The following is a 27611-nucleotide window of genomic DNA, read 5'->3' as shown; positions in this document are numbered from 1 at the left end:
GCAGCTGATCTTTCTCTTTTTAGCTTTACGGTAACTACAGTTTATAGAAGGAACGGCTGTGTGCACTGTGCAGTAGCTGCTAAACAACGACAGGTTTAGTACTCTCCTTCAGCTTTGACAAACCAGGACAGCACCTTGGGGATGTTGGTTATGCGTATGTGACCGAACAGCGCAGAACAACCGGACAAGAAGGAGATAAGAGAAAAAAAGTCAGCACATGTTTTTTTTTACCCGTTCTGCGCTTTTCTGGCACGCATTTGACATACCGCCGCCGTGAAACAGTTGGGATGTGAGCTGTGGTGATTGCAACGCCTTCTTTTAAATAAAACAGGCATACTGGGAGGTCATGCAAGCCGCAGACTCTAAACAAAAAAGCTAAGCAAAAGTAAGATGAAAACAAAATTGTTATTGCTCTGTCCTTAAAAATATTCAAAGGCTCCTCAGAGTTTCACTGATATATTGACAGCGAGATAATGCCAAAGCTACACTGAGCCATGCAGCACCTTAAAGTGCCTGATACTGAGCTTATGTCTCGCACTGAAAGCTCTTATCATGCTCTTAGATTATCATATTGAAGTAGCTTTAAACCCATGCTTTTTAATACAGTGATGACCATAAATTGAATCTATGGCATCATGCTCACATGCAAGGCTTCTGATAGCTGCTGGGCACATGATGTGGGCTACAGCAGAAACCTGTACCTGGTCATCTTCCAAGCATATGTGCAATTGATACTTTTAGTGTGTTGTAAACGTTTTTGTGTTCTGTTTCTGTATGGCAACGCTTTCTTTATTGAAGGCTAACATTTGGCTTGCTAGAGAAAAAACCTGTGCCTAGTCATCCTAAAAACAGCACCGCAGTTGGTGATTTTAGTGTGTTGTAAAAGTATTTGTGTTCTGCTTCTGTATGGCAATGCTTTTCTCGTTGAAGACTAGCATGTGGCTTCAATAAATTGTTTCAGATGCCATTTGCTGTAGCTGCTTTCTTATACCTTAAACCTCGCTTTGCGACAAGCTAGTGCTTGTAATTGAGCTTGTGGTCAACACACCTTGGCCAATCCCCCTGTTGGATACACCCATTTTTCAAGCGGCTAACAGCAACCCACGCAGCACAAGACGATGTTCCAGTATTGTGAATATATAGGCAAACGGTAGTTCTACAAGTGCCCATCATTGTCGATGAGTCCCCTGAGTAGGTTTTGTCCTTATACAACTAATCTAATGATGGCTAGATTTCAGGTGTTGCCCCAATGCTGGTACTACCGTTTTCAAATACTTGCAGCATTTAACCAGTTTTGTCTTCTGTTCCCGGATATTGTAATAGCCTGTGTTAAAAGCTAGCTACCTTGAACCAGCCTGTCCTGTATAGTCTCATATTGTTGTAGCCATTTTATGAAACCAGAAACAGTGGACCGGTTTGTTCCGTGTCCTCCCAATATTGGTCAAGCTGTATTAGAAATCGGCAACATTGGACCGATTTGTACTGCATACTCCCAATATCGGAAGAGGCGTTTTAGAAATTGGTGACACTGGACCAACTTGTCTCGTGTTTTCGATATCGGTCGTGTCGTTTCTGACAACGGACTAAATTCAACCAGTTTATCTTGTCCTCCCGATATCGGCGATGCCATTTCTAAAAACCAGATTCATTAGTAAAGTGTCACATGTTATTTTGATACTGGCCATGCCGTTTGAAAACCGCCAACGATGAAACGAGTTCTCCTCTAATCTCCCGATATCGTAAGTTCTACGACAAAGAACAGGCTATTATGCAACGATTATTCAAATCAAAACAGGCTTCCACATCTCTCCATTTTAAACTGTATCTAAAAGCCATTTAACGGCATTGTTGGAACTGGTATTTGAGGCGAATCTCATTCAGATGCATTCATAGCATTGCTGCAGCCGCCGAGCTTCGGTTCTGCCGTCTGCACATTTTCGCGCAGTCGGTAATCATATTTGTCCGCTAGTGTTGTACTAAATCCTGTATCGGCAGAGCTGGACGGCTTTGTCATTTTTGGAATTGATTTTTCTAAAATGTATTAGGTTGTACTTCTGGCTGTGTGTTCTGTAATTGAGTTTATTTGTATTCACCCTGTAATGGCATTACGGCTGACAGTATAAATACATAAATAATTAAATAAATGTTTCTTTAATATATATTACACTGGGTTCCTGGATAAAGCGCGCGAGCCGTTCGTATACTGAGTCGCGAAGAAATAACTTCAGAACATGCTATAATTAGTGTTTTTTGCGTACTGGTGGCCAACGAAAGTGATATTACAGCTTTTAGGCCTATAAGGCTGGCAACCTGGCTTAATATACATAATGGAGTGCAAGTTTTCGCTCCTAGCGGTCAATTATCTTAATGGCACATCATCCAAATTCAAATCCACTTTATTTCCAACCTAGAAGTTTGGGGGTCCCTCAGGGAAAAAGCTGCCACTGACAGCTTGACTGGGCCCTGGGGGCCTACAGGCAGCATCTCGCAGTGGAGTTCACAGCACAACCAACAATGGATATGAACGTGAGAACAAAAGCAGTGCTTACACTTCCTAAATAATTATACACACAGAAGATATCAGAAACGAGTATGAACATCACAGTAATATTCATTGCCTCACCATAAAATTGTTAATTCGTTGTCTAAACGTGCTCAGTGGGAGAGCAAAGTCAATGTGGGCTTTAAGTTTATTATAAAGTGTTAGTATGCGGTAGTCAAGAGTGGACCGGCCATAATGTTTTCGGGTACATGGCACTGGTTTTTGTTCCCTACTTAAGCTGTAAGCATACAAGTGATGGTGTGTATTATTTGGAAGCTTACGTTTATGCATATAGAGAGACAGTTTGTAATCATATAATTTAGTTGCTTTAAGCATATTATGTTTAGAAAACAAGGGTTCAGTAGATAGCTGGCTAGGGTTTCTATAAAACGTCTCCAGAATTCGTAGCACCTTTTTTTTGTAGTCGCTCTAGTTTATTATAATTATGGATGGTAGTAACTTCCCAAGCTAAAATGCAATATGAAAGACGAGAGTAGAAATTAGCAAACTATATATTGCTTTTTTGAGCCTCACTGGAAGTAATTCTCTCAGTGTGTAGAGACAGGGAACGGTTTTGTTTAATTCTATCGCCAGCTTGCTAGCATGCGTGTTCCACGACATGGTTTCTTCAAACCAGACTTAAAACGTTTTCTGAAGTCGCACGCTTCAACACTGTACCTTGAAAGTTTAGGACTATCTCAGTGTCACAGGCTTATTTATGAGGCTTGAAAAGAAATGAGATGACGTTTGGAACAACGGATACTGCGCACGCAATACAGAACATCGGCATTCGGTCGGGTGATAGCGACTGAATTTAGCGTCCTACACTGCTGAAACTACAGAGGAGGTTTTCCCCATTATCACCATTCATGCAATGCTCGTATGGGAACGGAGAGTGGCGCATCGGATTAGTGACGTGAAAAAATTCAAGACTACGAAGTATGTCGCAAGGTGTATCAACGCATATTCCTGCGTTCTTTGATGAGGCATTTCGTCTCTTCCCTGCCGACGCTGTGATGTAGTAAACCTTTGCTTCGTAATTCATTGAACTCTTGCTGAATATTTATTAATTTGTTCTTGCAAATGTTTTTTGCTTTTTGTGATGTTTTAGACTTGTAGCATACATTTTAAGCAGTCCCCATCGAGCCTGGACTAAGGTTACACACTACTGTGTGGTTTCCACCCGTAACGTCTTTGGTGGAGGTTCTGGGTATTTTATCTCTCCTCACCGGCCCGGCAATTTTGCGCCCGCGTTTACGTTCGCCGTCGGCAGCAGGATCCTCGGACGCATCGACTGGCTGGACTCCAGCCTGCCGGAAGCAACCCCACTGTTTCACGGTCCCGTCCCCCGCCCCAACCACAAGACACAACGACCGTGTGACTGTGTGACTCCAGTGACCAGATTTGCCAACCAAAGACCCCAAGACCAAGTATGCTGCCACACTAGAACTCATCACCCCTGCCCATGCCATGCAGTGCGTGCCTTCGTCTCAGCCATCGGATCTTGGCGACCTGTGGCCCGAAAGCGTCCTAGGCCAGGCCTCATCTCGGAATCATCGTAACGGCAAGCCCGTTGCCTTCTTTCTTGTTCTTCTATCTTCGACCATTCAATCACGCCCATCGTCATGCAATGGATCTCATCGACATTGACATACCTGTTCATCCATAATCGAGTCGATCGGGTGGTGGGGAAGGGGGGGGGGGCTCCGCAGTTTGTTTGCGCACGCTGCTAACGCTGTAGCCTTTGACAACTTGGATACATACGCGTGAAAAAACTGCGATATCCAGTATCCTCTGCCTACAATTCTTAAACCGCTAAAACAGCCAAAACAATCCCGCAACCTCAGCAGGAGACACATCACCGGCTAGAAGTTGAGTTCTAACCAGGGTTGGCAGATACTGATAGAGCGCGCCGCTGGGAAAGGAGTTGTTCCTAACGACCAGCTCAATACGCACAACCTACCTTGGTCGATCAGTGGAATTCGATATCGCTATCGCTGAGCAAGAAAAGCTGCGACCGGATTAAATTGCCACTTGTATTTTGTATGTAGTGAATAAAAACTGATTGTGTAATTTTTATCTGCCCCTTTTTATTAAGATTCTTTTAATATTTCTATACTGTCGAGATCATGAGGCTTTACGTGTACAGAGTTTCCAGTTCATCTAGATGTATCACTACGAATTTGGCAGAAATGATAATGCCTTATCCCCAAGTATATGGGTGACGAGCGTGTATAACGGTACCAAAATTTGCCTTTTGAGATTGCACTTTATTACATACAGTCGGGACCAAGAAACTAGTTTTTGATGTGAGCGACATAGTCACAGATAAAGAATGAATGCCATGGCTTTAGCGCATTGAACTAAAACTTTTTGGAAACATTTGGGTTGAAGTTGGTACTGCTGTACCGGTTGTATGCAAATTGCCAGCAAGCGCATCTGCCTGTATTTAACAAATATTACCGTTAGTTTGCAAGGCATTTATTCAAAACCGTTTCCACCAGAGGAAGTCATCCTTGTGTTCACTTTTCCCGATTGTTCCTTCGTGCACTCCTGGCGAAGATTACAGCGCCCAACGCCCCGACGCCCAACAAGGCCACAGCGCCTCCGATGGCCAGCGGCTGGAAGACCTCGGTGACGACGGTCTCTGCGTCGCGCTCCTCTGGGGGTGGCTCTATTCCCAACTGACGGAGCAGGTCTTTCGCCCACTTCTGGCAGTTGTTGGTCGTCAGGTGATAGCGACCTGAGTCGCACATTTTCTTCATCAACTCCTCAATGCGCGACTGCGGAATGCGATGCTTTCCTAGGTGTCGCTGGAAATATAATAAGAACCTGATTTTAAAAGCACGCGCAGGACTTATTATTGACGCAGAATAAAAATAATTCGTAGCATTGTTGGAGCGCGCTGGTGCTTGTGCGAAAATATGCATATCCTGAGCATAGTACCCAGAAATGTTGCGCAACGAACTCAATCACATGCAAACCATGTAGTACCAACTCGCCCCTCAAGCGGTTATTTTGAGATATCCTGAGCAATGAGATTAAAAAATGATGTTTTCTTTCAAGGAACTATGCCAGCCATCTTTGCGCCCTCGTTACATCAGGTGTCGCACATTTAAGTGGTGGCGGCTCAGTGAAAAATTACAAGACTGCGATTAAGACTGCTAAAAGCGGAAATGGCGAACGCCACATTATAGCTACTGTTTTCGCTAACTGCATCATTTTCATTCCTGGCGTCGTCACTGGTGCGTTTGTCATTATAAACTATATGCACCGTCAATGTCATTACTACTACCATGGTTTGTTGGTTTGGTTTGTGCGGTTTACCGTCCCAAAGCGACTCAGGCTATGAGAGACGCCGTAGTGGAGGGCTCCGGAAATTTCGACCACCTTGGGTTCTTTAACGTGCACTGACATCGCACAGCACACGGGCGCCTTGCTTTTCGCCTCCATCGAAAAGCGGCTGCCGAGGCCGGGATTATATCCCGCATCCTTGGGAACAGTAGTCGAGCGCCGTAACCACTGCGCCACCCCGGCGGGGCATTACTAGTACCATCATTATCATGATCATTAACTATGGCGTCATTATAACTGCCACTCTCGTCATTATCGCTGCGAAGTCATAATTATCATTATCACTAAATTGCATCATTGCTATCATCCTCACGCTAGACAAAGAGAGATACAATCGTTTTCGCGCGAGCCGGGCGCGGGGCAGTGACTAGAGTTCTCGGTTGGGAATCTGAGGGATATAGTGGTTCGATTCTCAGCGGCGGCAGAACTCTTTTCTTTATAACCTGATGTGAGAGACACTCCCAGGCGGGATGCCCAGCGAACGGACACGAACGTCACCATGAGTCTAAGAAGCATTAACAAGGAGCCTGTACGCGGCTCCGAAACAACTCGAACTAATTCAGAATTGGTCAGGGACAGCGATTCACTATTCAATGCCTGGCCAAAGTAATTTTAAGCCGAAAAACATTCCTGCCTCATGCTTTGTGCTATCATAAAGCGCGACTAGAAAACGTCATTCGCACCTATCAAAACTCCAGACATGTAACAATGAAACCAATCACCGATAATTAATCATAATTATCACTTGATTATCGATAGCCCTGATTAGTCGTAGTTAGATATAGTTGTAATTATTGAGAGCCATGATTAGTCATAGCAACGATTACAGTATCTGGCATCATTGCAGCTCTGTGCAGATGGCGCCACTGCTTGCCCACATCTGAACATGCCAGGCATTCAGTTCAGTTTTATTACCCTAAAGACCCCTTGCGGGGGTATTACATAAGATGTGGGAGTTATTAGAATAAACATACAAACAGCGACAATTACTTCGCACTAAATGTGACTGGCAAAATGTCCGTGAAAACTAGATGAAGCAGTGTTGACAATGTCACGGTCCAGTCCATTGCTTCTCTGAAAAGAAACGAAGCCGGAAAGGTGGTAGTCTGCATTGGTGGCTGGGCAGATTGAAGGGTATGACCGGTGCGGTAAGAATTGCGTGATGCGGCTATGATATAAGGTGGCGGAAGTTTGCGTGCAACACACCGCATTGGAGGTGTGGAAACGGGCCCACAGACCAGCAACAAGAGAGAAATGTCGCATTGCCGCACGCAAGGAGGCTTAAGTACATCACGAAATTTTTCGCTGAACAAATGATCATTTAAGTCATTCCTGAGAAAGCACTCATACTTAAACCATCACTAAGAATCTTGCCCAGGCCTGTTTGAGCCGTCACTCTGATTGGCTAAGCTGTTTCGTGAGGTCAGAACTACGCCACATCGCCCGGGCAAACTAAGTGCAGTAAAGTGGCTCCAACATGCGATTCTACCCAAATTCTACCCGACGGGATTTTCAATTTCGCCAGCCAACACGGGAAGTGACGACGCCTATAAATGACCATGACCTCTTGTTTACACTAAAATAATAAAAAACACAGCGTATTACTACCGATCGGGTTTGAACCATGGTACTCGGGTTCAGTAGCTGAGTGTGTTAAGCACTCAGCCGCCGCTTTTTTTTCTTTATAGCCAACCTAAAAAACCTCATTTTGGGCACACAAACGGATATCTAACAAACACAGAACATGAGTTGAGCATATACAACAAGGCTTCCAGTCTCGGAAGCCACTCGGGCACTGGGTCTTGTGACTTTGCCAACATATTCACAAAAATACTTAATTATTTTCCTCGCATCAATGTCTGCATGACTCAATGTCATACTGGATCGCCAAATACTGTGCAGGCTCAACACCATGATAATGTCTAGCGGAAGACCATAATCATTCTCAAAAGGCCGAAATCCAAGTTTTAATTTATCCACTGGCAGGTTTGTTTTAATCGTTCGTTGTAAAATGTCCCAAAGGAAAAGGTTTCCAAGTCTAAGAAAACGTGTTCGATATTTTCCGACTTGCGGCATATGACGCAATGGCTTCCAGAAGGTAGAAAAACTCTTCATTTCCAAATATGTCTTCTAGTGTATTCCTATGGAGCATGAAAAAACGTTTTGCTCCCCCTGGCACAGCTATACTTTTCAAGCTTTTAAGGACTGAATTCTGTGGGCCATCACAGTACAACGTTCTGTACAATTGGATTGAAAGAAAGACATCGCACAAGTCCTTATTTAGCTTCTTTCGGGATACAGATCGAAAATCGGGCTTTCAAAACACTACATGCCATGTACACTTCTTTAGCATAATCGCCACACTTGCAACTAAATTTGGCAAGGCTCTGCTGTACCTAATCTGACAGCCAGTTCGCGAAAAGGGATCCTTTGTGACACAAAAACATAAAAAAATTTACTACCTGGCGCAAATACAATTGCGCCAAACCAACTCTCCCAGAGCAAACGTGATCAGACAGGCTGATTCGTTGAATCCGCTACCTAGTACTACCGCACACAAAATTTGCGAACACCCGGTGTAATCTCGGCACATTCACACATGCAGTACCTGTAATAAATACCATATCTTGGTAAAAAAATAAATTACAAATTGCACCAAGTGAGATAATACGCCAACCAAATCCTTTTAGTCTCTCGGCCATCTCACATACTTCAAAAACTTGCCATTACTAATATGGCTGGTCTCGGCAATTTTCCTGCGGCACTCCTGAATATTTCACTGGGATTTTCACCCAATGCTCGCGAAATTGGTTAGGACTGTGGGATACTCCCCGTGCCAGAAGCCCGGACACTTACCTCTGTTATGAGCATTTGCGCTCACAGCGCAAAAATCCTTCACTAATTAGAGAACATTTGGACTGCTTCCGTAATCGGCACAATCGACAGCAATGTCTTCGGCATACGCAAGAATCCAAACCTCCGCTGCATGCAAACAAAAACCTCTAACGGTATTGTTCTCAAAAATGCTCTCAGAAGGGTTCAATATACAAGCAGAAATGCAATGGTGACAGGGGGCAGCCCTGACGCACAGAGCGTGGCATTTGGATGGGCGCACACACCCTATTATTTACTTATGATCCACGTCGTACGCCCACTGTACGCCATGGCCACTCTCTAGCAAATATCTGAACCCATTTTCCCATGTTCCAACACTGAAATCATGTTGCACCTTGTCGAAGGCTCAGTAGTACTTGCGAGCGGGCTAGTTGGCTAGATGACTCCGTAGCCTCAGGCGCTGCATAGTTATACACAAACACAACACACACACACACACACACACGGGATTCAAGTATCATCGGTGTGAACATCTTACTTTAATCTCTTGTGTGTATGTGTTGTGTTTGTGTATAACTATGCAGAGCCAGAGTTCTACGCAGTTGTCGAAGGCTTTCTCTAGGTCAAGCTGGACCATGGCACGCTATAATGCAAGGATTCGCAACATTCCAACACCGACCGGGCCTTGTGGATATTAAGGTAAAAGGCTTTCTAGGTTCATGGAACGAAATGCCGATATCTATCATATTCCGCGACCTTCCACTAGAATACTTCTTGTCTAGGGTTTCTGTCCTCTGCAATGTTACACTTGAACGCGCCAAGGAACGCTGCGCGACAGGAGCGCGGTGGGTGGTGGTAGAAACATTTTATTGCCATTGAACAAACAGTGGGGGCTAAGCCACCTGCATGGCACTTGGGTGCTTCCTTACTATGTGGGAGACACCCTTATAAAGCAAAAGAGAGTCCTTGAAGAGCAATCCTCCTCATAGCACTGGAGATAATCTTCCGTTGTTCTTGACTTGAATGAGAGACTCCCAGTAGGACTCTGCGACATTCGGTGATGGGGGATGAGGAAAGGTGGGGCATGTAAGAAGGATTTGTATGAAGTGTCCTGGTTTGCCGCAGAGTCTGCATGATGAGGAAAACTGGTCTGGGTATCGGGCATGTAGAATGGAGCCGTCCGAGTCTGCAAGCTTCGCCAGTGTACGGCCTGCGCTATGTTGAGAGAGGGGGCTGGGGTGGTAATTCCCTTTGCTTGACCCGGTAGAACAAGAGAATATCACGGAAAGAGAGAAGGCGCTCCCCGGCCTGTAGAGAGGGCTCCGTTTCACTAGCCTTGAATGTAAGACCTCGGGCTAGGGAATTAACCTTTTTGTTGTCAGGGAGGCCGGCATGTTCTGGCATCCAAATGAGGCTCATGGAGTGCCGGGGCTGCCAGAAGCGTAATATCCGAGCAGCGGCGCGAGATATATAGCCGTTGGTATAATTTAGAATTGCAGATTTGGAGTCAGAGATAATTTTTGTGGCAGATGTAGAGATGAGCTTTTCATTTGGCGCTTACTCGAACGCCTCACCACACAGCAAACAGAAGCAGCCTCAGATGTTTAGGAGGCGTTAGTACAAGAGGCATAAGAGGAATTTCAAATTAATTTACAGGAGAGAAAAGGCCCAGTAGCTGTCCTAATTCTCCCCGGACACATGTACCACGCCGTAAAGGAAGAGAGGAAGGTAGGATTAAAAGAAGAGAGGAAGATAGAGATGCTGTAGTGGAGGGCTACGATCCACAGCGCTATAATGGATTTCGTCTCATCGCATTTTAGGACTCCAAATTTCCCTCTAGAATTTTTTAAAAGAAGTATAAAATCTAACTGGCTGCCAGTTTTCCGATAGTATCCCTGCATTGGTAGGTGAAAGAGGTAAATAAATATGCTGGCTCCGTGGTTTGCCAGTTTCTGTCATGTGCATTTTTATAGGATCCTACCGGCGGCACTCACCTTGTAAGAATAGGCCTCCTTGAAGGCCTCCCTCTTCTTCCAGGAGCGGCGGCCCGTTAGGTCACCAGCGTGGTCCATGTCAGCGTCGCAGATGAGGACCTCATCCTCGCCGTAGTCGAATACCAGCAGCCAGTGCTTCTCCCACGACTCACCGCACACCGAACGCGACGTCGCGGCGAATACCGAGAGGGCATTCACAGCGCTTCCAGTCGAATTCGCCTGTTGAAGGGGCGTGCTGCATAGGTACACATCGCACAGGTCGGGGTGCATGTAACCAGACATTCCCAATGGTCTTAATCGTTCGCTTCGATGCAGTGACTATATCCAACGATGCCTTGGCGGGCAGACCCGTTTTACTTTTTTTAGCCTGCTCAGTACGAGGGTCAGTTATGTCAGCTTGCAGCCCCAGAGAACGCGGAGCACCTGAACCTGGACGCTCCTTATACACCTGCAAGAGAAAAAAAAAGGAACGGTAATAAGTATGAGAAAATCAGTTCGCCCCATTAGCGTAGTTACACTCTCGTCAGCGTTGATACGGAACCAGCGTATTTGCCCTCCTCGACTTTACAAACGGCAGAAGGCACTTTCGTCTCGTAGAAGACTGGGGACGAATAATTTGCGTGATTCACGGGTCATTTGCGCATAATGTTTATAGCCAAATGTGATACCAGAGGTTTGAAAATCTCACTGCTAAAAGATTGAAACTTTGGTTCTTTCAGCGGAAGAAACTGTATATATTTCAGCAGCGCGGCTTTCACTGATGAATACGCATATTTGGTGGAGTCGGGCGCCAGGATTCGTCTCTAGCTTGATATTATGTTCATCCACTTCGCTAGCGGCCGGATGCTGAGAGGTAAAAAAATGAAATGTAGCAAACCCAGATATTTAAATGTGCCGTTAAAACAGAACACATTTAATGAAATAAACATTGCTCAACGCACCCCATAATCGTTCTAAAACCTTGCTCCCTTTGGCGCTTGTCTGTTTTGCAACTGGTATGTCGCGTGTATCAGAGCGCAGAAAGGATGGCAGTTTCTGGCCCTACGGGGCTGGGACGGTAGGTGAACGCCGCTGGTGGCGGGGGCTAGCCAGCCACCGAATTTTATCTGTTGTAGGCCGTCATTGCACCCGCCACTGCTTCGGTGGTGACGACGGCTGTTGTTGCAGCGCGCCTCTTTCTCTCCCTCTTCCTTTTCCTTTCTTCTCTATTTTCTCTTCTGGCCGCACGAGACAGTGGAGGTGGTTAGCTACAGAGCCAGTAGCAGGCCCGTGCATTTTAACGCGGTAGCGTTAAGGAGCTCGTGTCGCAGAAAAGACGGTGTCGTCGGCGTCCAGTGAGCGATAAATCCCGGCATGCACTTCATAAATAAACATGCACTCAATAAAAGCGAAGATATGCCTACAGATACATTGGACACAAAACGATGTTGAGAACGCTGACAAGAGAAAAGTTGACCCCTTCACACATGAAGCTCCAAATACTAATGCACCCGCCCCCCACCATGCTCCCTTTTGATGCCCGCTCGGCTGTTCCGATCTTAGCATCCTCTTTGAGAAAAAGTGCACGGGCCATCATTCATCCGTGTACTTCCCTCTCCCTCATAACTTAACGAGTTTGAAAAAGGTTTCCCTTAGAGGGATATGAGCTAGAGCGGCACTTACCCCGTCGGTAACATGCCGATGGGAATCGCGAGAAGACATCGGACCCACCACATATGCAAAGTATTCCACATTAGCTGCAGAAGTGGATGTTCGCCACATGCTGTGGACATGTGCAGGAACAAGGACATCAAGGACACTGATTCTGCAGGAAGTTGGACTAACCGCAACAAGGGAAGAGGACTTCTCCAAATAGCTCATCGACAAAGATACGAGCAGGACCCTTCTCCGGTTCTATACGGAAAATAATTTACATGGGTTTTAATAATATGTCCTGTGGCAAGCTAGCGTAATAGAAAATGACAAAAAAAAAAAACACGAAACCATTGGGCGCGAGGACATACCGCGGCGCCACCTCTCGGCAGCCCCGCATGATGCACTAAGGGGGATAACGCGCGCTAAACTGCTGCAGTGTGATCGTTTCCTATGCAGTTTAGTTCCTAACTAGTACTGAATTCACACATTTATTTATTTATTTTCTCTTCGGTTAGTGCCTGTTTAAGCTTAATTTGAAGTATTATAGCCAATTCATTCAGCAAGACAGCACTTCATCGAGTGAGCTAGCTGCTGAAGCATGGGCCAGGCCGATAAGTTTACTTAGAGGTGGACGCGGACTGGCTAGCGTTGTTGTTGCCAATATGGAAGCAACAGAAGCTTCCACACAACCAGTTAGCAGCAGCTGTTAGTGAATCTTAGTTATAAGAATTTTTTACTAGAGGAAGCAGTGCTGCCATGCAGGCGTCTGACCGATAATGACCGCCTTCAAATAGCTCCGGCGGAAGCGCCGCCGTTCACCTGCTCCCTCGAACATAGTAGAAACGAAAAGTTAGAGTGTGGGGAAAACGTGGTTTAATTGTTCTAGCAAATGTGAGAAAGTGCTTCCCACGCTGCGAATTATTGCGCACTGACAACCGTTTTTGGCAATCATGGTTCGGCCGCGTATATTTGTTTTCCCGTGCAGAGTAGCTTTGCTGACGCAAACCTTAGTATATCACAACATCTAATCCACTATTTCCCTTTTATTCACGTACTCTGACATTTGAAATTGCGCACTGCAGACGCTGCCTGACACTACTCATCATGTACACCGTTGCGCAAGGCTGCAGAATGTTTAGTTTACTTCAGTGAAACTTCCATGTGGATGCCTTCATTCAGAACAATGAGACCCTTCTGTCTTTCGTAAGACCCTTTCTTGTTCTGGGAGCATACTGTTCCGTGAAAGCAGCACATTCTCCATATTGCCAGCAATCAGTCTTTGTTAGCTTCGGAAGCGATAAGCGCAAATTAAAACGCACGTTCTGTTACTTCGGCTACTAATCACCGAATTGTCTAGCGCGAACTCCATGCACGAAATCTTGCTCGCTGAAATCTCTGCTGCGCACCACTTGCTTCTTTGCCGATTCAAACCATGCATAAGGAAGATTCCGTGAGCTTATTTTTTGATTAGCAATCGTAGCTTGCGTCGGGTTCCGCTGCGTACGTCCGGTTACAGAGCGATAACGAACCATGGCAACAGCTTGAATAAACTTCAGCAGCCTGAGCAAGGGCGCAGAATCAAAAATTGCAATGATGGCACTCGTTATGAAGCAAAACTACAGAACAAAAAACGTGAGTTTTAGCGTTTAAAACAAGCAAATTCAATCGAGCGTCTGCTCCAGCAGCAATATGAGGATTCACGTGATCCTACTTGCTCCCATAGGTTCACGCTAGCGTCGTTCGCTCTAGTGGTGGCGCTCGCGCACAATACTGGCGCACCAACAGCCCTACTAATCAATTTCCCCGGCAGGCGCTGGAGAGATTAGTTAGCGCTTTTCGTAGCTCGTTGGTAATTAGGCGATCTAAATGCTGGCAATGCTGCTACTTCGGGTCAGCTGACGCTTTGATGCCTGCTTAGAACGTTTCTACGCACGCTGTTCACTTAAGGACAGTAGTGCTGTGGCGGATACTGCGACCCGCTCTAAAGGGCGGATCGTACAGCTGGCTTTAAGACCCTAGTACGGTCGTTTTTAGAGGCGCTGCGCCCGTCCGCCTTCCGCCAGCTGGCGGATGCGTTCGGCACGGGAGGCGCATAGGGTGCTATACGGTCACTTTTGGGCATCTTTTGGAAGACGAATTTCTCCAGCGCTCTGATTGGCGCGCTTGGCGCGCGCTGCTTCGAACGTCGAAACTGCATATGGCGGCTGCGGCGCTGGTTTGGGGAAGCTTTTCCTCTTCACGGTGGCTCTCGATCGTCGGCTATCAAATTAATTTGCATCCTAGCTGTAGAGTTATTAAGCCCCCGCATGTACAACACCAAGAGTATGAACTGACCATTAGCTGAACGATTAAGTCGCCGGCGATGCAATCGTCCAGCAACAGCGTAGACGTACGCATGCCCCAGCGGCGCCTGTTTTCGCCGTCTACTTGGTGTGTTTATGTTAGTATGAGGAGAAGACTGCACGAATTTTTTCAAGTACTCCCGGACGTATACATTGAAAGGTAAAGTGTATATATTCATATCTCCCCTGCCTTTGTTCGCGCGTTCACTCGCGGCAAAGATGCCGGAGCTGGTCATTTTCATCCGAAATTACAGCCTAAATGCAGTTTACAACAAGCCTGTTTTACTGTGAGAAAATAGACTGCAAAGCATAAACAAACATGCACACCATTAGTAACATGTACAGAAGCACTATTTTCCGTGCGGTTCTCCCCGGTGGCAGCAATCTCTTATTGGCGTACATTTCGCCACGCAATCCTCATTTCTGGCTGCAACGTACAGCTGTGGTGTTGCATATGACATGCATTTGCACGCAGAAAATGTGTCGAGATTCATGACAGTAACAAATCTTTAAAAGTGCATGGAATCATTTGCTAAGGTATCCATGCCATAGCAACTGATTCAAACAGTGCATGTTCAAATTACCACTAAAATTCAATGTGTTTACTACTTCAAAGATATTTAAAATAGCTGCTCAACTAGTTCAATTGTATTCAGTTTGGTTTTCAGCACTATTCATATTTGATTCAGCAGCAAGACTATGCTATTCATAATCAGTTTGGTTGGCAAAACTACAATTCGCATGCCTCCCAGTACGTAATACCAGTTTCTCCATCTCTGTGCTCAGTGCTGCCTATATTAATGAATGCCTTCATGTCAAGTGCAGCACACACTTCCTTTTCTTGACCTATGCCATTTGGTCTTCCTATGTTTCATGTGTGTGCACTGCTTTTGTCATTTCAGAGTCTGAAAGTAGCAAATGAAATCTGGCGATTGAGTGTGTTAACATGCAACGTAGCCTCAGCTACTCAGCTGCGGCATGTACTGAAAAGAATTGTTACCAATTGAGACATCCTCTACCAGCCAAATTTCAATTAATATCTGTACAGTTAGTGTTGAGCACAAATAAACAAGAATTATGGCACAATTGTGCGGCTGCTGAAAAAGAATCCATAAAGTTTTCGAAACATTACATGACATGAAATGACTATTCTAAGTACAAATATGTATCAGTTCAGTTCAGTTCAGTCGTTCAGTCGTGTCCGACTCTTCGAGACCCAATGGACCATATCACGCCACTCTTTCCGGTCTCTCACTATCTTCCTAACATCACATAACTTCATCTGCAGCGCATCGAGGATGCCATCTAACCATCGCGTTCGCTGCTTACCCCTACTCCGGTGACCCTCAACCTTTCGCAACATCAAATATTTCTCAAGCGACTCCTCTCTTCTCATCAGATGACCAAAGCAGCTAAGCTTTAACTTTAGAATTTGACCCTCCAATGAGCAGTCAGGGTTTATGGTCGAAAATATCGACTGATTTGATCTTCTGGCCGTCCAAGGAACTCTCAAGAGTCTCCGCCAGCACCACAATTCAAACGCATCAATTCTTCGGCGGTCAGCCTTCTTCACAGTCCAACTCTCGCATCCATAAATCACAACTGGAAAGACCATAGCACGAGTTATATGGATCGTGGTTGGCAGTCTAATGTCTCTGCTCTTTACTAGGCAATCAAGGCTAGCCATGGCTCTCTTTCCCAGAAGCAGGCGTCTCCTAATTTCATGGCTGCAGTCTCCTTCCGGGGTAATCTTGGAGCCCAAGAAGATAAAATCTGTCACAACTTCCACTTCTTGTCCCTTGATGCTCCAGGACTTGATAGGACAAGACGCCATGATCTTTGTCTTTTTAATGTTCAGTTTGAGCCCGAACATCTCACTCTCTTCTTGTACGCGCATCAGGAGTCTCTTGAGTTCCACTTTACTTTCTGCCATTAAAGTGGTATCATCCTCATAGCTAAGGTTGTTGATACGTTTCCCAGCAAGCTTCACTCCAGCTGAAGACTCGTCTAGATCGGCCTTCCTCATGATGCATTTAGCATATAGGTTAAATAGGCCGGGCGACAGTATGTAGCCTTGTCTCACTCCTTTCTCAATCGGAAACCAACCAGTAAGACCATGCCCAGTTCTGACTATATTGGATGTTTTGTGTCGAATGAGTGTTTTATTCTTTTGTTGTAGTTTTATTTCACTGTTTCTAATACTTAAAAACAATACAGCTAAGAGTAAGCACTGAAAAGTCGCGTCACTGCACGACAGAGTAATAGTGCATGGCCGGAGCGGTCAGTTGGGATCAAGAAATACTAAGCGCCCACTGCCTTGCATCATCTAAGGGTCCCCACTTGTAGAAGAAAACTGTCTAGGGGCTAATTGTAAAACAGTGATCAAGTGTAATGGCATGCCAATTAGTTGCCAGGACAGCATGCAGACTTGATGGAATTTTGACTTGACTGTGAACATGAAATACTATACTTCTATGACTATAGTGTACTTACCTACCAGAGTCCTTTGCTTTGTTTACATAACTATACTGCAAGTTGCCAGGACAGCATGCAGACTTGATGGAATTTTGACTTGACTGTGAACATGAAATACTATACTTCTATGACTATAGTGTACTTACCTACCAGAGTCCTTTGCTTTGTTTACATAACTATACTGCAAGCCCATACATCAAGTTCATCGTGGAGTGAATACACAGATCCTCAATACAGTTCAATGAACAGAAACCAATTGTAGTGGCATGTAAACATTGCAGTTATCCAAAAGAGTTATGACAAAATTGCACCTTGTGATATCAAATAAAATATCTCCTCTGAGAATTCAATACTCTTCTGAGAAACAATACTGTACTTGGAACTCTGAACTGTCAAATAAATAAAAAATGGAAGAAAGCGAGTGTGTGTGGATGTTAGGAATCCTTGACACGGGAGGATAAATGCCTTGCAAACCCAGATGTTTTATACTCGGTGGACGAATGCTAAGACAGAGAGGCAAGGAAAGCAGCACTGAACTGCAAGATGTTTACTGGGTCAATATTATAATTGCATATATGAGAAAGCTGCTGGATAATCTTGTTAATCCAAGAAAAATGCTTTTATTGACTGTTTACAATCACCTGGCCTGTTTGAGACTGATTAAAAAAACGCTGGCGATGCCCACCATCGAACCATTTGAAATTATGGTTGCATTTTGTATACTTACTTATTACCTTAATCAACTGAAACTTGCAGTGTTTTTTTTCCTCAATGCCACTTATGCTTAAAAACCCATCTAATGTAGCTTTGTGTTTTGGATTGCTCATCTCACTGAATTTAGTGTATTTACAGGCACATATGGAGGCTTCTGGGTCATTTTACAATATCACCAAGCTGCAGGTGTACCGTAAAGAACACATTTCATGCTTTGGCCAACCGCTGCAGGATCCTTCGTCAGGGAGTCTGTCACTACAAAAGCATTGAATGCAAATGTATGGACCAGTGAGGCTTTACTTAACTACCAGAGGATGCATGCACATGTAATAGTCATTCGCAACTCATCTATATGTGCCATTTAGTAACTCAAACAGCATCTGCCTTGCAATGGAAATATGCCACTAGGTTGCTACATGTGCTGACCATTTTATGCTTGTAGTGCTTGCTGTAATGCTAGTTGGTTCACACTGACCATTTGTGCAGCGCAAGGACATGATTACAGGAAAAGAAGATGGAAAGAAACAGCACCTTTCAATCTCTCTTCTTTTCCTGTGATCGTGTTCTTGTGCCGTTTTATTGATCATGTTATGCTGGGTTACTATTTCTTGAATGCGTAACGGCGCCCTCTTTTCACTGCCACTGGAAGGTTCTAGTCTGTGCCTGGTTCAATAGCCGTAAGTTTAGATCGCCCCACCAGATTCTGCTCGCCTGAAGAGCTCATGCTGCATGGCACGCCATCCTGTCCCGTTAGATGCGTTCCTAATTTTATTTTTTTATCTGTGTTTCAATGTTACTCTTTAGATGTTTCCAGGATCATGCACAAATTCCTGCGAAGCTTTGTGGATGCGTTCCTACCTGCGCTGTAGTGTATTCATTTCCTTCTCTGCCATTGTCATTTCCCTTCATTCACTCTCCAGGCCTTTGGGCTGCGTCGAATAACATTGGCCAGCACTACTGTTTTTTGTGCGCCTTGTTTTTGTGCTTTTCGTTTCCACTTTGTTCCCCTTAAAGCTGGATAGAAACTTTTCACACTTGGGAGACCCTGTCTGCTTTAATGCGTAGTCCCCAAGTAGACGAGAGGGGGGGGGGGGGGGAGGGGCTACTGTTGTAATGCAGCAGTGATACACAGTGGTCTGCACAACATACAATAGTGATGATCGCACCTTGTAGACTAGCAGACAATGCTGTTTCGCCTTTGAGCAGTGTGGGTGACTATATTGCTCGGTTCTTTTCTATCACAAATTGGTTGGTTGGTTGATTTGTGGGATTTAACGTCCCAAAGCAACTCAGGCTATGAGAGACGCCGTAGTGGAGGACTCCGGAAATTTCGACCACATGGGGTTCTTTAACGTGCACTGACATCGCACAGCACACGGGCGCCTTGCTTTTCGCCTGCATCAAAAAGCTGCCGCCGAGGCCAGGATTCGATCCCGCGTCCTTGGGAACAGTAGTCGAGCGCCGTAACCACTGCGCCACCCCGACAAATTGAATAAATAGATAAGTTGGCAAAGCACTACTCTTGCTCATTCATTGCAATTGTGTTTTCTTCACGCATGCAGCCTTGCACTGTAGTCTCACTTCTTCACACTTGTTCAGTGTTGCATGTGGAGACAGGCTCTGTGGAATTTTCCATACAAAGGGGTCCTTGCAATGGGTGTATACAGCGACAGCTTCATTCATGGGGACATTATAAAAATAGCCACTGAGCTCAACAGGGAAAGAGAAGTACATTGCTCTGAGAGGACACATAACATGCTGTTAGGTGCTGTGTTGCAGAGTCGTGAAGCGCACTAAGCTTTCGGTCAGTCCGAGATTGCTAATTAGGTACATGCTGATGCAACTGCATGAACTTTCCCTTGACAACCATATCTGTAGAGTACTTAGAAGCACTCCAGTGATTTTAGGTGTGTGTAACATGACATTTTTGAGATTTCAGGCTGTTTGTGTTGCCTGATAGTAATGCTGCACTGCTCTGGTTGAAGCGAGGAAATTCAACAAAGCAAAGGATATTTTATCCAGCTTTCTGCATGCCATACCACGAACAAAAAATGAATGTTGCCTGTCTGTAGCAGCAAGCTTAAGCTGTTATATGCATATCGCCAGTTGTAGCATCTCGCATCTGTTACCAGTATAGCGGTCTTTGAAGCCAGAAAATAAATGTTTATCCTCCCCATTCTGGGTCTCCTCAACATTTGGTTCTCGCCAAGTAATTTCCATTTTTTTTTGCTACACTAAGCAGCAGCATTTAACATTCTCAAGAAGCATTTCTTTATGCAGCTCAAGGCAATGCAAGGTAATGTGGTTGTGCGACGGGATTCTACCCGAATTATCATGCTGTAGAAGGTTGACACTATCGAACCTTCATGGTTTAGTCTCAAGGAAACTTGTTTGAAAATTCATCTTGCTCAGTTGCAACTCATTATTTGAATTCGTCTTCCCCTCAGTGTGATCAAGGGCCCTGCTCCGGTAAAAGTGTGCAAGTACCTGTATATGGTTTTATCATTGCAACTGGAAGAATGTTTAGCAAGGTTGAAAATTCATTTCAGATTGTACTTTTTTTTTCTTTCTGCACCATAATATTGCTCAATTTATTACAGTCTTATAATGGGCCTTACCATCTTTCTTAGCCATTCATTTGGTGGCATCTTGCTCTTTTGGGCTAAGGATAGAACGACAGAAGTTGATTACACGGCATGTGCTCTACTGGGACATGAATCTCGCCTCTTGTTTTTGGCTCAGCACCAAACCCTATGTATCCATCATAGATATGTACCCTTTTCAGAGAGACAAGAAAATTCAGAGAGACTAGAAAGTTTTGTCGGCACACCATCATGATGCCCAGCACCCACAACATAATGAATAATCAGAACAAGACGTGGCCCAGACAAGACAGGCTTGCTATAATCTAGCTATAATTGCAAGAATTATACTTCATGAAGAATCAAGCCACTGAGTGGTGCCAATGCTTCTGCAGCCACATCAAAAAGCAGACAGTGGAGGGCATTTAATTAATACAAAATAGTTTCCAGAAAGGTCACATCGCACCCAAGGCTGTTTTCAGGCACAGTACACACGAGCCACAATCAATATTTATGATGGACATGTTGCAGGGAAAAAGCCGTGCATGCATGGTCACTACAGAGGGAAGAACAAACGCGACTACCTGCACAGATTGAACTTTATTTCAGCATTCAGAATGCAAGATATGTGTAGAGAGCTTTTCAAACGAATCGAATACTTGTATGCAATTTCAAGCACGAAAAAAATTAAGACGTAAAAATTAAAAAAAATGAATCAATGAGAGCAGGAAATCTGCAGTAAATAATAGGTGCATGTTATTGCCATTATGAAAAGCATTCTTTTTTGGCTGTTCATAAGACAATGACGGAAATGTATATTGCAAAACAATGCCGCTGGTCAACTGTTCACACGATTTGACGTGACGTCTGAAGTGCTTACATGTGCGAACTGCCTGTCTTGAGAGTACAAAAGCTTATGAGATGCTATTTTCTGCATATACCTTTGGTTTTGCATTGTAATGCACTTGAAAGAACTGTGGTAGCAGCCCATTTCTTAGCAAACTCAGTCTGAAATTACCTGCTCCTTCTTATACCTCTGCGACGCGACCACTCGTGATCTTCATTGAGGTTTTCAGGAAGCATTGAAGCATCCGGTGCTGCACGGCCGTTTTGAATGACCACTGAGAAGCTTCCTTCGTGTGCGTTAGGTGACATCGAGGGTGGCAACGCCCACTCTCGAATGTGCTTCAAAACTCAAAAGCGCTCAGAAACAGCTTCGATCCAAGCAGGCTCGGGCACGATTGCACGAGTTGAATGCAGATTGAGTTCAATGAGGATTGAAAGTGTTCGTGTGACTGTGTTACATACCTTCTACTCATAATTTCTGCTATGAATATCCCTAAAATCTTTGCTCCTTGAGCCATACTTGAGAGTACCAGCATTCATCACTCTCATGAAGTGTTATTGCATACAGCTTAAGACATGCCAGATGTAAACATTTGCCTTGTGCCATGTATTCGCACCCCAATGTTCACTTTATTCTCTGTGAGCCGCATGATAAAGATGAATTCATGGAGCCCTATACACTTTCGTGCAGGTGGTTTCTACTGAGATCTTGCTTGCAGGTACTCTTACTGTTTATTATTATGACTCACAGTGCGAGTTTTTTTTATGAGAATATCATGAGGACTGTCCTGCACAATGTGCAGAAAACTTCCATCCTTCTACCCTTATACTGCTCCAATGGAAAAACTGAATAACACATAAGATGGCATATCATTTCAGATTGTGCCTGTACTTTTCTTCCTGTACCATATAACACTGCCCAATCTATTACACTTGTACTAAAAATTCTTACACACCTGCTTAGCTTTCTCAACCATTTCTACGGTAATCGTTCCATTCACAGAACAAGAATGCGTTGTGTTTTTTTATTTTTGTCTTGGCACTAAAACTTGGTTACAAGCCCGCCGTGGTTGTGTGCCCACAGCTCATACCTATATATAAAGAGGCCAAGAACACTAACAACAATGCCGTCCGCGCACGGTTGTAATGAAAGCATTCGGAGTACAACGAGTAATCCCAATAAACACATCTGTCGAGACATCACACGACGCAACGATAACAAGCAACCATCGCAAACATACTTCACGAAGCATCAAGCAACAGATTGGTGCCGGCTTCCTGACGCTTCTCCGTGCAGCCAAAATCGTTTCGCGCACGTAAAACACAGTTTTCAGAAAGGGCACTTCACACCCACGGCAGTTCTGAAGCACAGCACATACACGAAACACGATTGATGTCAGTGATCGGCACGTAACACGAAAAACATCGTATGCTCGCGATCGCTGCACGCAGACGAATGAATGCGACTAGCACAGCTCAAAATTCATATCAACATTCGGAAAACAAAGCGTGCGTAGTGAGCTTTTCACTCATAACAGATATACTTGCAGGCGATTCCACCAACTTGGCAAAACAGCAGTCGTTCCGAACGTATCACTTTCGCTACACTCCCACTAATTGTCGCTGCTATGAAACTGTCTACGCGCACCGGGAATTAATTCACTGCGGGGAGCTGCTTCTTGATGCTGTCCGTGAAAATCCTGCAGCAATCACAAACGGCTCCAAATAAACACGTCGAGACACCGTAACTGTGTAGCAGTAGTATGTACATCTTCCGTAGGTTTGTCGGCCACTCGTCAACTCGGTGCAGGCCAACTCAACTGGGGGAACTGTCACTCGATGCTTCTGCACATGGAAAGGCAAACTTCCAAGTCGCTTTGAATAATCGTAATAAACGAGCAATAGCGACATGAAGGCTATCTTTCGTCGGCAGGCACCGTCCACCTAGGCCTTGTTTCGCCTACGCTCGGTCGGCGGCCATCTTTGAAAAAGTAGGAGGAGCTTGCGATGCGCCTCCAGAACGCATGCGACAAAAGTTGAAGTTGATGAACTCTGTGCGACAGCCGGGCGGAGGACGCATGCCTCCGTCCACCCTATTGTTAGGACCTGGCGGATGCGCCCTCGAGCGGACGGGCGCAGCGCACAAATAGTGACCGTACAGCGGCCTTTAGCCTATCAATAACTGGTGTGTGCTTTCCAAGACAGGTTGGAAGAAAACAAAAGCAAGTCGTACCAATTCCAGGCAGAGGGCATACATGCGGCAACATGAAAGTAATTTGAAGAACATCTTGCATTTCGTGAATTCCAATGCATTTTAGTTTACAGGTTTAATGGTATTTCGTTTTTCGCATAAAGATAGCCCCAAGGTCAGATCATTTTGTTGTATAAATGAATCTATTTTCCAGCAAATGTCGCCGTAGGTAGAGCCGTGGTAGCAGTACATTATGAAAACACTTGTAATATTGCCGGTAAGAATATTTGCAGATAGTAAAAGGCAATGTTAGTTAATTTATACATTGTAATCATAACAGAATGTCCAGCTTAACATAAATGCAGTTCAGCTGAGGTTTGCAGTATATGTGACATGAAAAAAAAAGCAGCGCGAATGAAGTAGCCCGAAGGCGAAAAGAAATGACGAAACAGTTTTAGCACTTTTTTGAGTTGCCACCGTATCTTAGCCTTATCACCTGCTTTTGTTTTCATCATTCTTACGCCCCTTCCCACCATGGGACGTTGGCTGCATCTGGTGGCACCTGTCACTATATTGTGCACGGTTTGCTCAATCAAGTGGCTGTCAGTCAGTGCTCTTTCCTGTCACTTCTTTTTGCCTTGGGGGTACTTCATTCGCGCAGCTTTCCCTTCATGTCGAAAAGCACCAACTAGCCCAACAAACCGCTTTACTGCAGTATGTGTCTCTGCATCCCGAACACAGTCGGTTAGACCTGTGACCAACTACCGCTTTTCACATGTTCATCTTCGGAATAAAATTTCTTTTGCTCACTGCCGCACCAACACCTTTTTCATTCAACCTTGTCAAAGAACATCCGAAGAGTGGAAGCACTATTCTGTCGATATCAGGTTTCTATCAGATGACATTATCTTTCAGCAAGAATTGTTCACGCGCGCGTTGTTGTGAAATGACCGGTTTGTTTTATTGCTGCGTTTTTTTTTGTTTTCGTCCTTTTCCCTTTGCTATTGTGGCGTGGTTTCGGTTTGTACACATACCGTCTATTCTATTTTTGGGAGCACCAATGCCTCGCACCCCAGGTGTTTTTGGTTGGTTTATTTTACTGTTGTTGCCCTTTCTAGGGTGTGTGTATATTAATCTAATGACCCGTTATCTTCCCAAAGGTTCCAGCAATTCTGACTGTGCGAAATAAATAGTATATCCGTGACACTGGTCAAAGAGCATGCGTCTGCAAGCGCGACCAGAATAAATGACTATAGTATGGCGTTTTGGCCCAGGCATGGATTCAAAACTGCACCGCAAAGCAGGCGAAAGACTGGGGAATTTCAGTTAAAATAAGAGCCCTACCCTCTAAGTTGACATAATAAAAGCACTGAAAATAAGAAACGAAAAGCTTCAATCTGAGAATGATAATTTCCCTTGACCACGTAGCTTCCTCAACAGAGCATTACGACAGATCGCCATTTACTACGTTTTCTAGCACGGCGTTGGAACATGGGAAACTGCACATTTTTCTGCTTCGTCTTCTTGTTTTTGTAGCCTTTGCACTACATTATGACGACGGCATCGAACTAGAAAGATTCCTTAGCGCTATACGCACACGTCAAAATATTTCGCAAATACAAGAGATCAGTGACCGGCGAGAGTGCAAAAGCAAATAAAAATGGTAGGAGGAAAAACACCCACTCACCTTTTTATTCCCAGCCTCTCACAGATGTTTCTCCACGCGACAATAGTACTGAGGTGCTGCGCCTATAGCAGAGGAGCACAGGCGTGTCCTGAGTCGCGTGAGGTGACCAGGTATTTCTGACTTGCAAAGCGCCGTCTACTGTAGAATGCTCCGCGAAGCCTTCGATGAGCGAGCTGGCAAAAAGCGTTAAGCGGCTTTACACTACACGCACGCATTCTGTGCTTTTTGCGTGAATGCGGCGGTCATCGGCGTGTCAGCTGTGCTTGGCTTCGACCTGCGGTTGCAGGGATGTTTAGAGAAATATATTTACTGATACTCCTGCAGCGTACGCAGCATTTGAGTTTGGGCGCAACCGGCCGGCGCAACGCGCGCGAGTCTCGCCGTCGTGGCTGACGACGGCAGCCATCGCGTTCTTTTTTCGTCGTTTGCGGCATCCAGCTGGCACGCTGCCGCCTGACATCGGCGCAGCTGCGCTTTCCGGAGAGAGCAGAGGACAAGTGTTCTCTCCTCTACGCCTAGCACCCAGGCAGTTTTCATATCTGATGGCGGGCCCTTCAAAACTGCCTTGGAGCGGGGTGTAAGTGGAATCGTAACGGAAAAAAATCAATTAGAATTTTAGAACAACTGTTTATTCTTAGAGCGCGTCGAAGCAAAATTTACACTGCCGTCTGGTGTAGAACGGAAGAGACCTCTCAGGTTTTGTCGCTCTGAATTCTCGCGTCAATGCAGAAGTATCAGGCGGATTCTGATGAAATATTAGTGGACATGGTATCTAAAGACTTGCGATTTGAGCTGGTTTTGGCACCCAGAAAGGAACCACCATTTGTAACGTATTGGTAATGACTCTACATCGGAACACTGACGCCGCATTTCAGTGCGCTTATATCAGCCTATATCCCGCACTTTTTTCAAGGCTAGAGCTCGCCGCTTGTACTTCATCTAAAGAGGCATCTGGAGACTTATTGGACGACCACTCTAGCGTAACGTATACTTCTTCTATTGTACCAATAATGTTATTTACATCATGAACAATACCGTCCTCATTAATAAATGAACTTATTATTGACAATGTTGTTGACAAAAATTATTGACAATGTTAAAATATCCTCCTCTGCTGGGGTTCACTGCATTACTGCGAAATTTCTAAAAAAGTACTAAAATGTATTCATAAAATTTTACCAAAGAATTTTCAGCCGTCATTTGACAATGGTGGATTGCCGGCTGATTGGAAGATAGGTAAGGTGGTTCCTGTGCATAAATCTGGCAATAAACACTCTCCTTTTAACTACCGGCCCATATCAATTATCAGCATCCCATGCAAAATCTTGGAGCACGTACTGTTTTCACGTATTGCCAGTTTTCTTGAATCCAACTCGTTTTTTCATCCCTCTTAGCATGGTTTTAGTAAGTCTTATTCATGCGAAACACAGCTACTTTTATTCACACAGAAACTTCACACAATTTTAGACCGTCGCTTGGTTGCCGATTGCATCTATCTTGACTTCGCGAAGGCGTTTGATGAAGTTTCTCATCCCCTCTTGTTACTAAAAGTGCGCACGATAGGATTAGATACTAACATTCTAAAATGGCTGGAATTTTTTCTTACGCACCGTTAGCAGTTCATTGCAGTTAACGACGTTAATTCCACCATTCACCCTGTTCTTCCCGGTGTTCCCAGGGCCCTGTCTTGGGGTCTCTGCTCTTTCTTATCTTTATAAACGACTTAACCAAAAATCTCTCCTCTTCTGTGCATCTGTTTGCTGACGACTGCGTTCTTTTTCGGGAAATAACAAACGACAGAGACCAGCACTTGATTCAAACTGACCTGAACAGTATCTCATCCTGGTGTAAAACTTGGCACATGACACTCAATCCTAACAAGTGCAAACTTATGCGCATTGCTTGTGTTAATAATGATCTGCCCCACTATTCCCTTCATGATGTCTTTCTTGAACGTGTTACAAGATATAAGTATCTCGGAATTCATATTACTTCCGATCTCAGCTGGTCCACACACATAGAGTACCTTACCAACAAATCTAATCGCATGCTCGGTTATTTGAGGCGTAACTTTCACGCAGCCCCAACAAACATCAAACTTCTTTTATACACCACACTCGTCCGCTCACAGCTTGAATACGCGTCAGCAGTCTGGGATCCTGGTACTAAACGTTTGATCGACCTACTGGAAATGACACATCACAAATCAGCTCGTTTTATCCCCTCTGACTACCTGTGCACATCAAGCGTAACCACCATGAAACGTAACTTGGGCTTAACTTCACTTGCATCACGACGCAAAACTGCACGTCTGTGTCTTTTTCACAAAATGCTTCATCACGAATCGATTCGCCGTGAGCTGCTCGTTCCCCCTTCATACATTTCACCTCGAACCGATCATATACATAAAGTAG

At 44.8% G+C, this 27611-nt stretch overlaps 1 protein-coding gene across 1 annotated transcript; it reads right to left on the bottom strand.

Moving 5' to 3' along the window:
• Positions 1-4769: 4769 nt before the first annotated feature.
• Positions 4770-25623, bottom strand: LOC146194685 (uncharacterized). Its single transcript, XM_084597504.1, has 3 exons — positions 25198-25623; positions 10726-11173; positions 4770-5355 (listed from the first exon to the last, which is right to left on the bottom strand). Exons 2-3 carry the CDS (start codon positions 11005-11007, stop codon positions 5065-5067), a joined length of 573 nt encoding a protein of 190 aa, XP_084453630.1. The 5' UTR covers positions 11008-11173; positions 25198-25623; the 3' UTR covers positions 4770-5064.
• Positions 25624-27611: the final 1988 nt, after the last annotated feature.

This window comes from Amblyomma maculatum, chromosome 3 (genome assembly GCF_055883805.1).
Source record: "Amblyomma maculatum isolate TAMU_Amacu chromosome 3, ASM5588380v1, whole genome shotgun sequence".
Lineage (NCBI taxonomy): Eukaryota > Metazoa > Arthropoda > Arachnida > Ixodida > Ixodidae > Amblyomma > Amblyomma maculatum.
The sequence above is the reverse complement of the archived record's forward strand: the minus strand, read 5'-3'. Positions and strand labels throughout refer to the sequence as shown.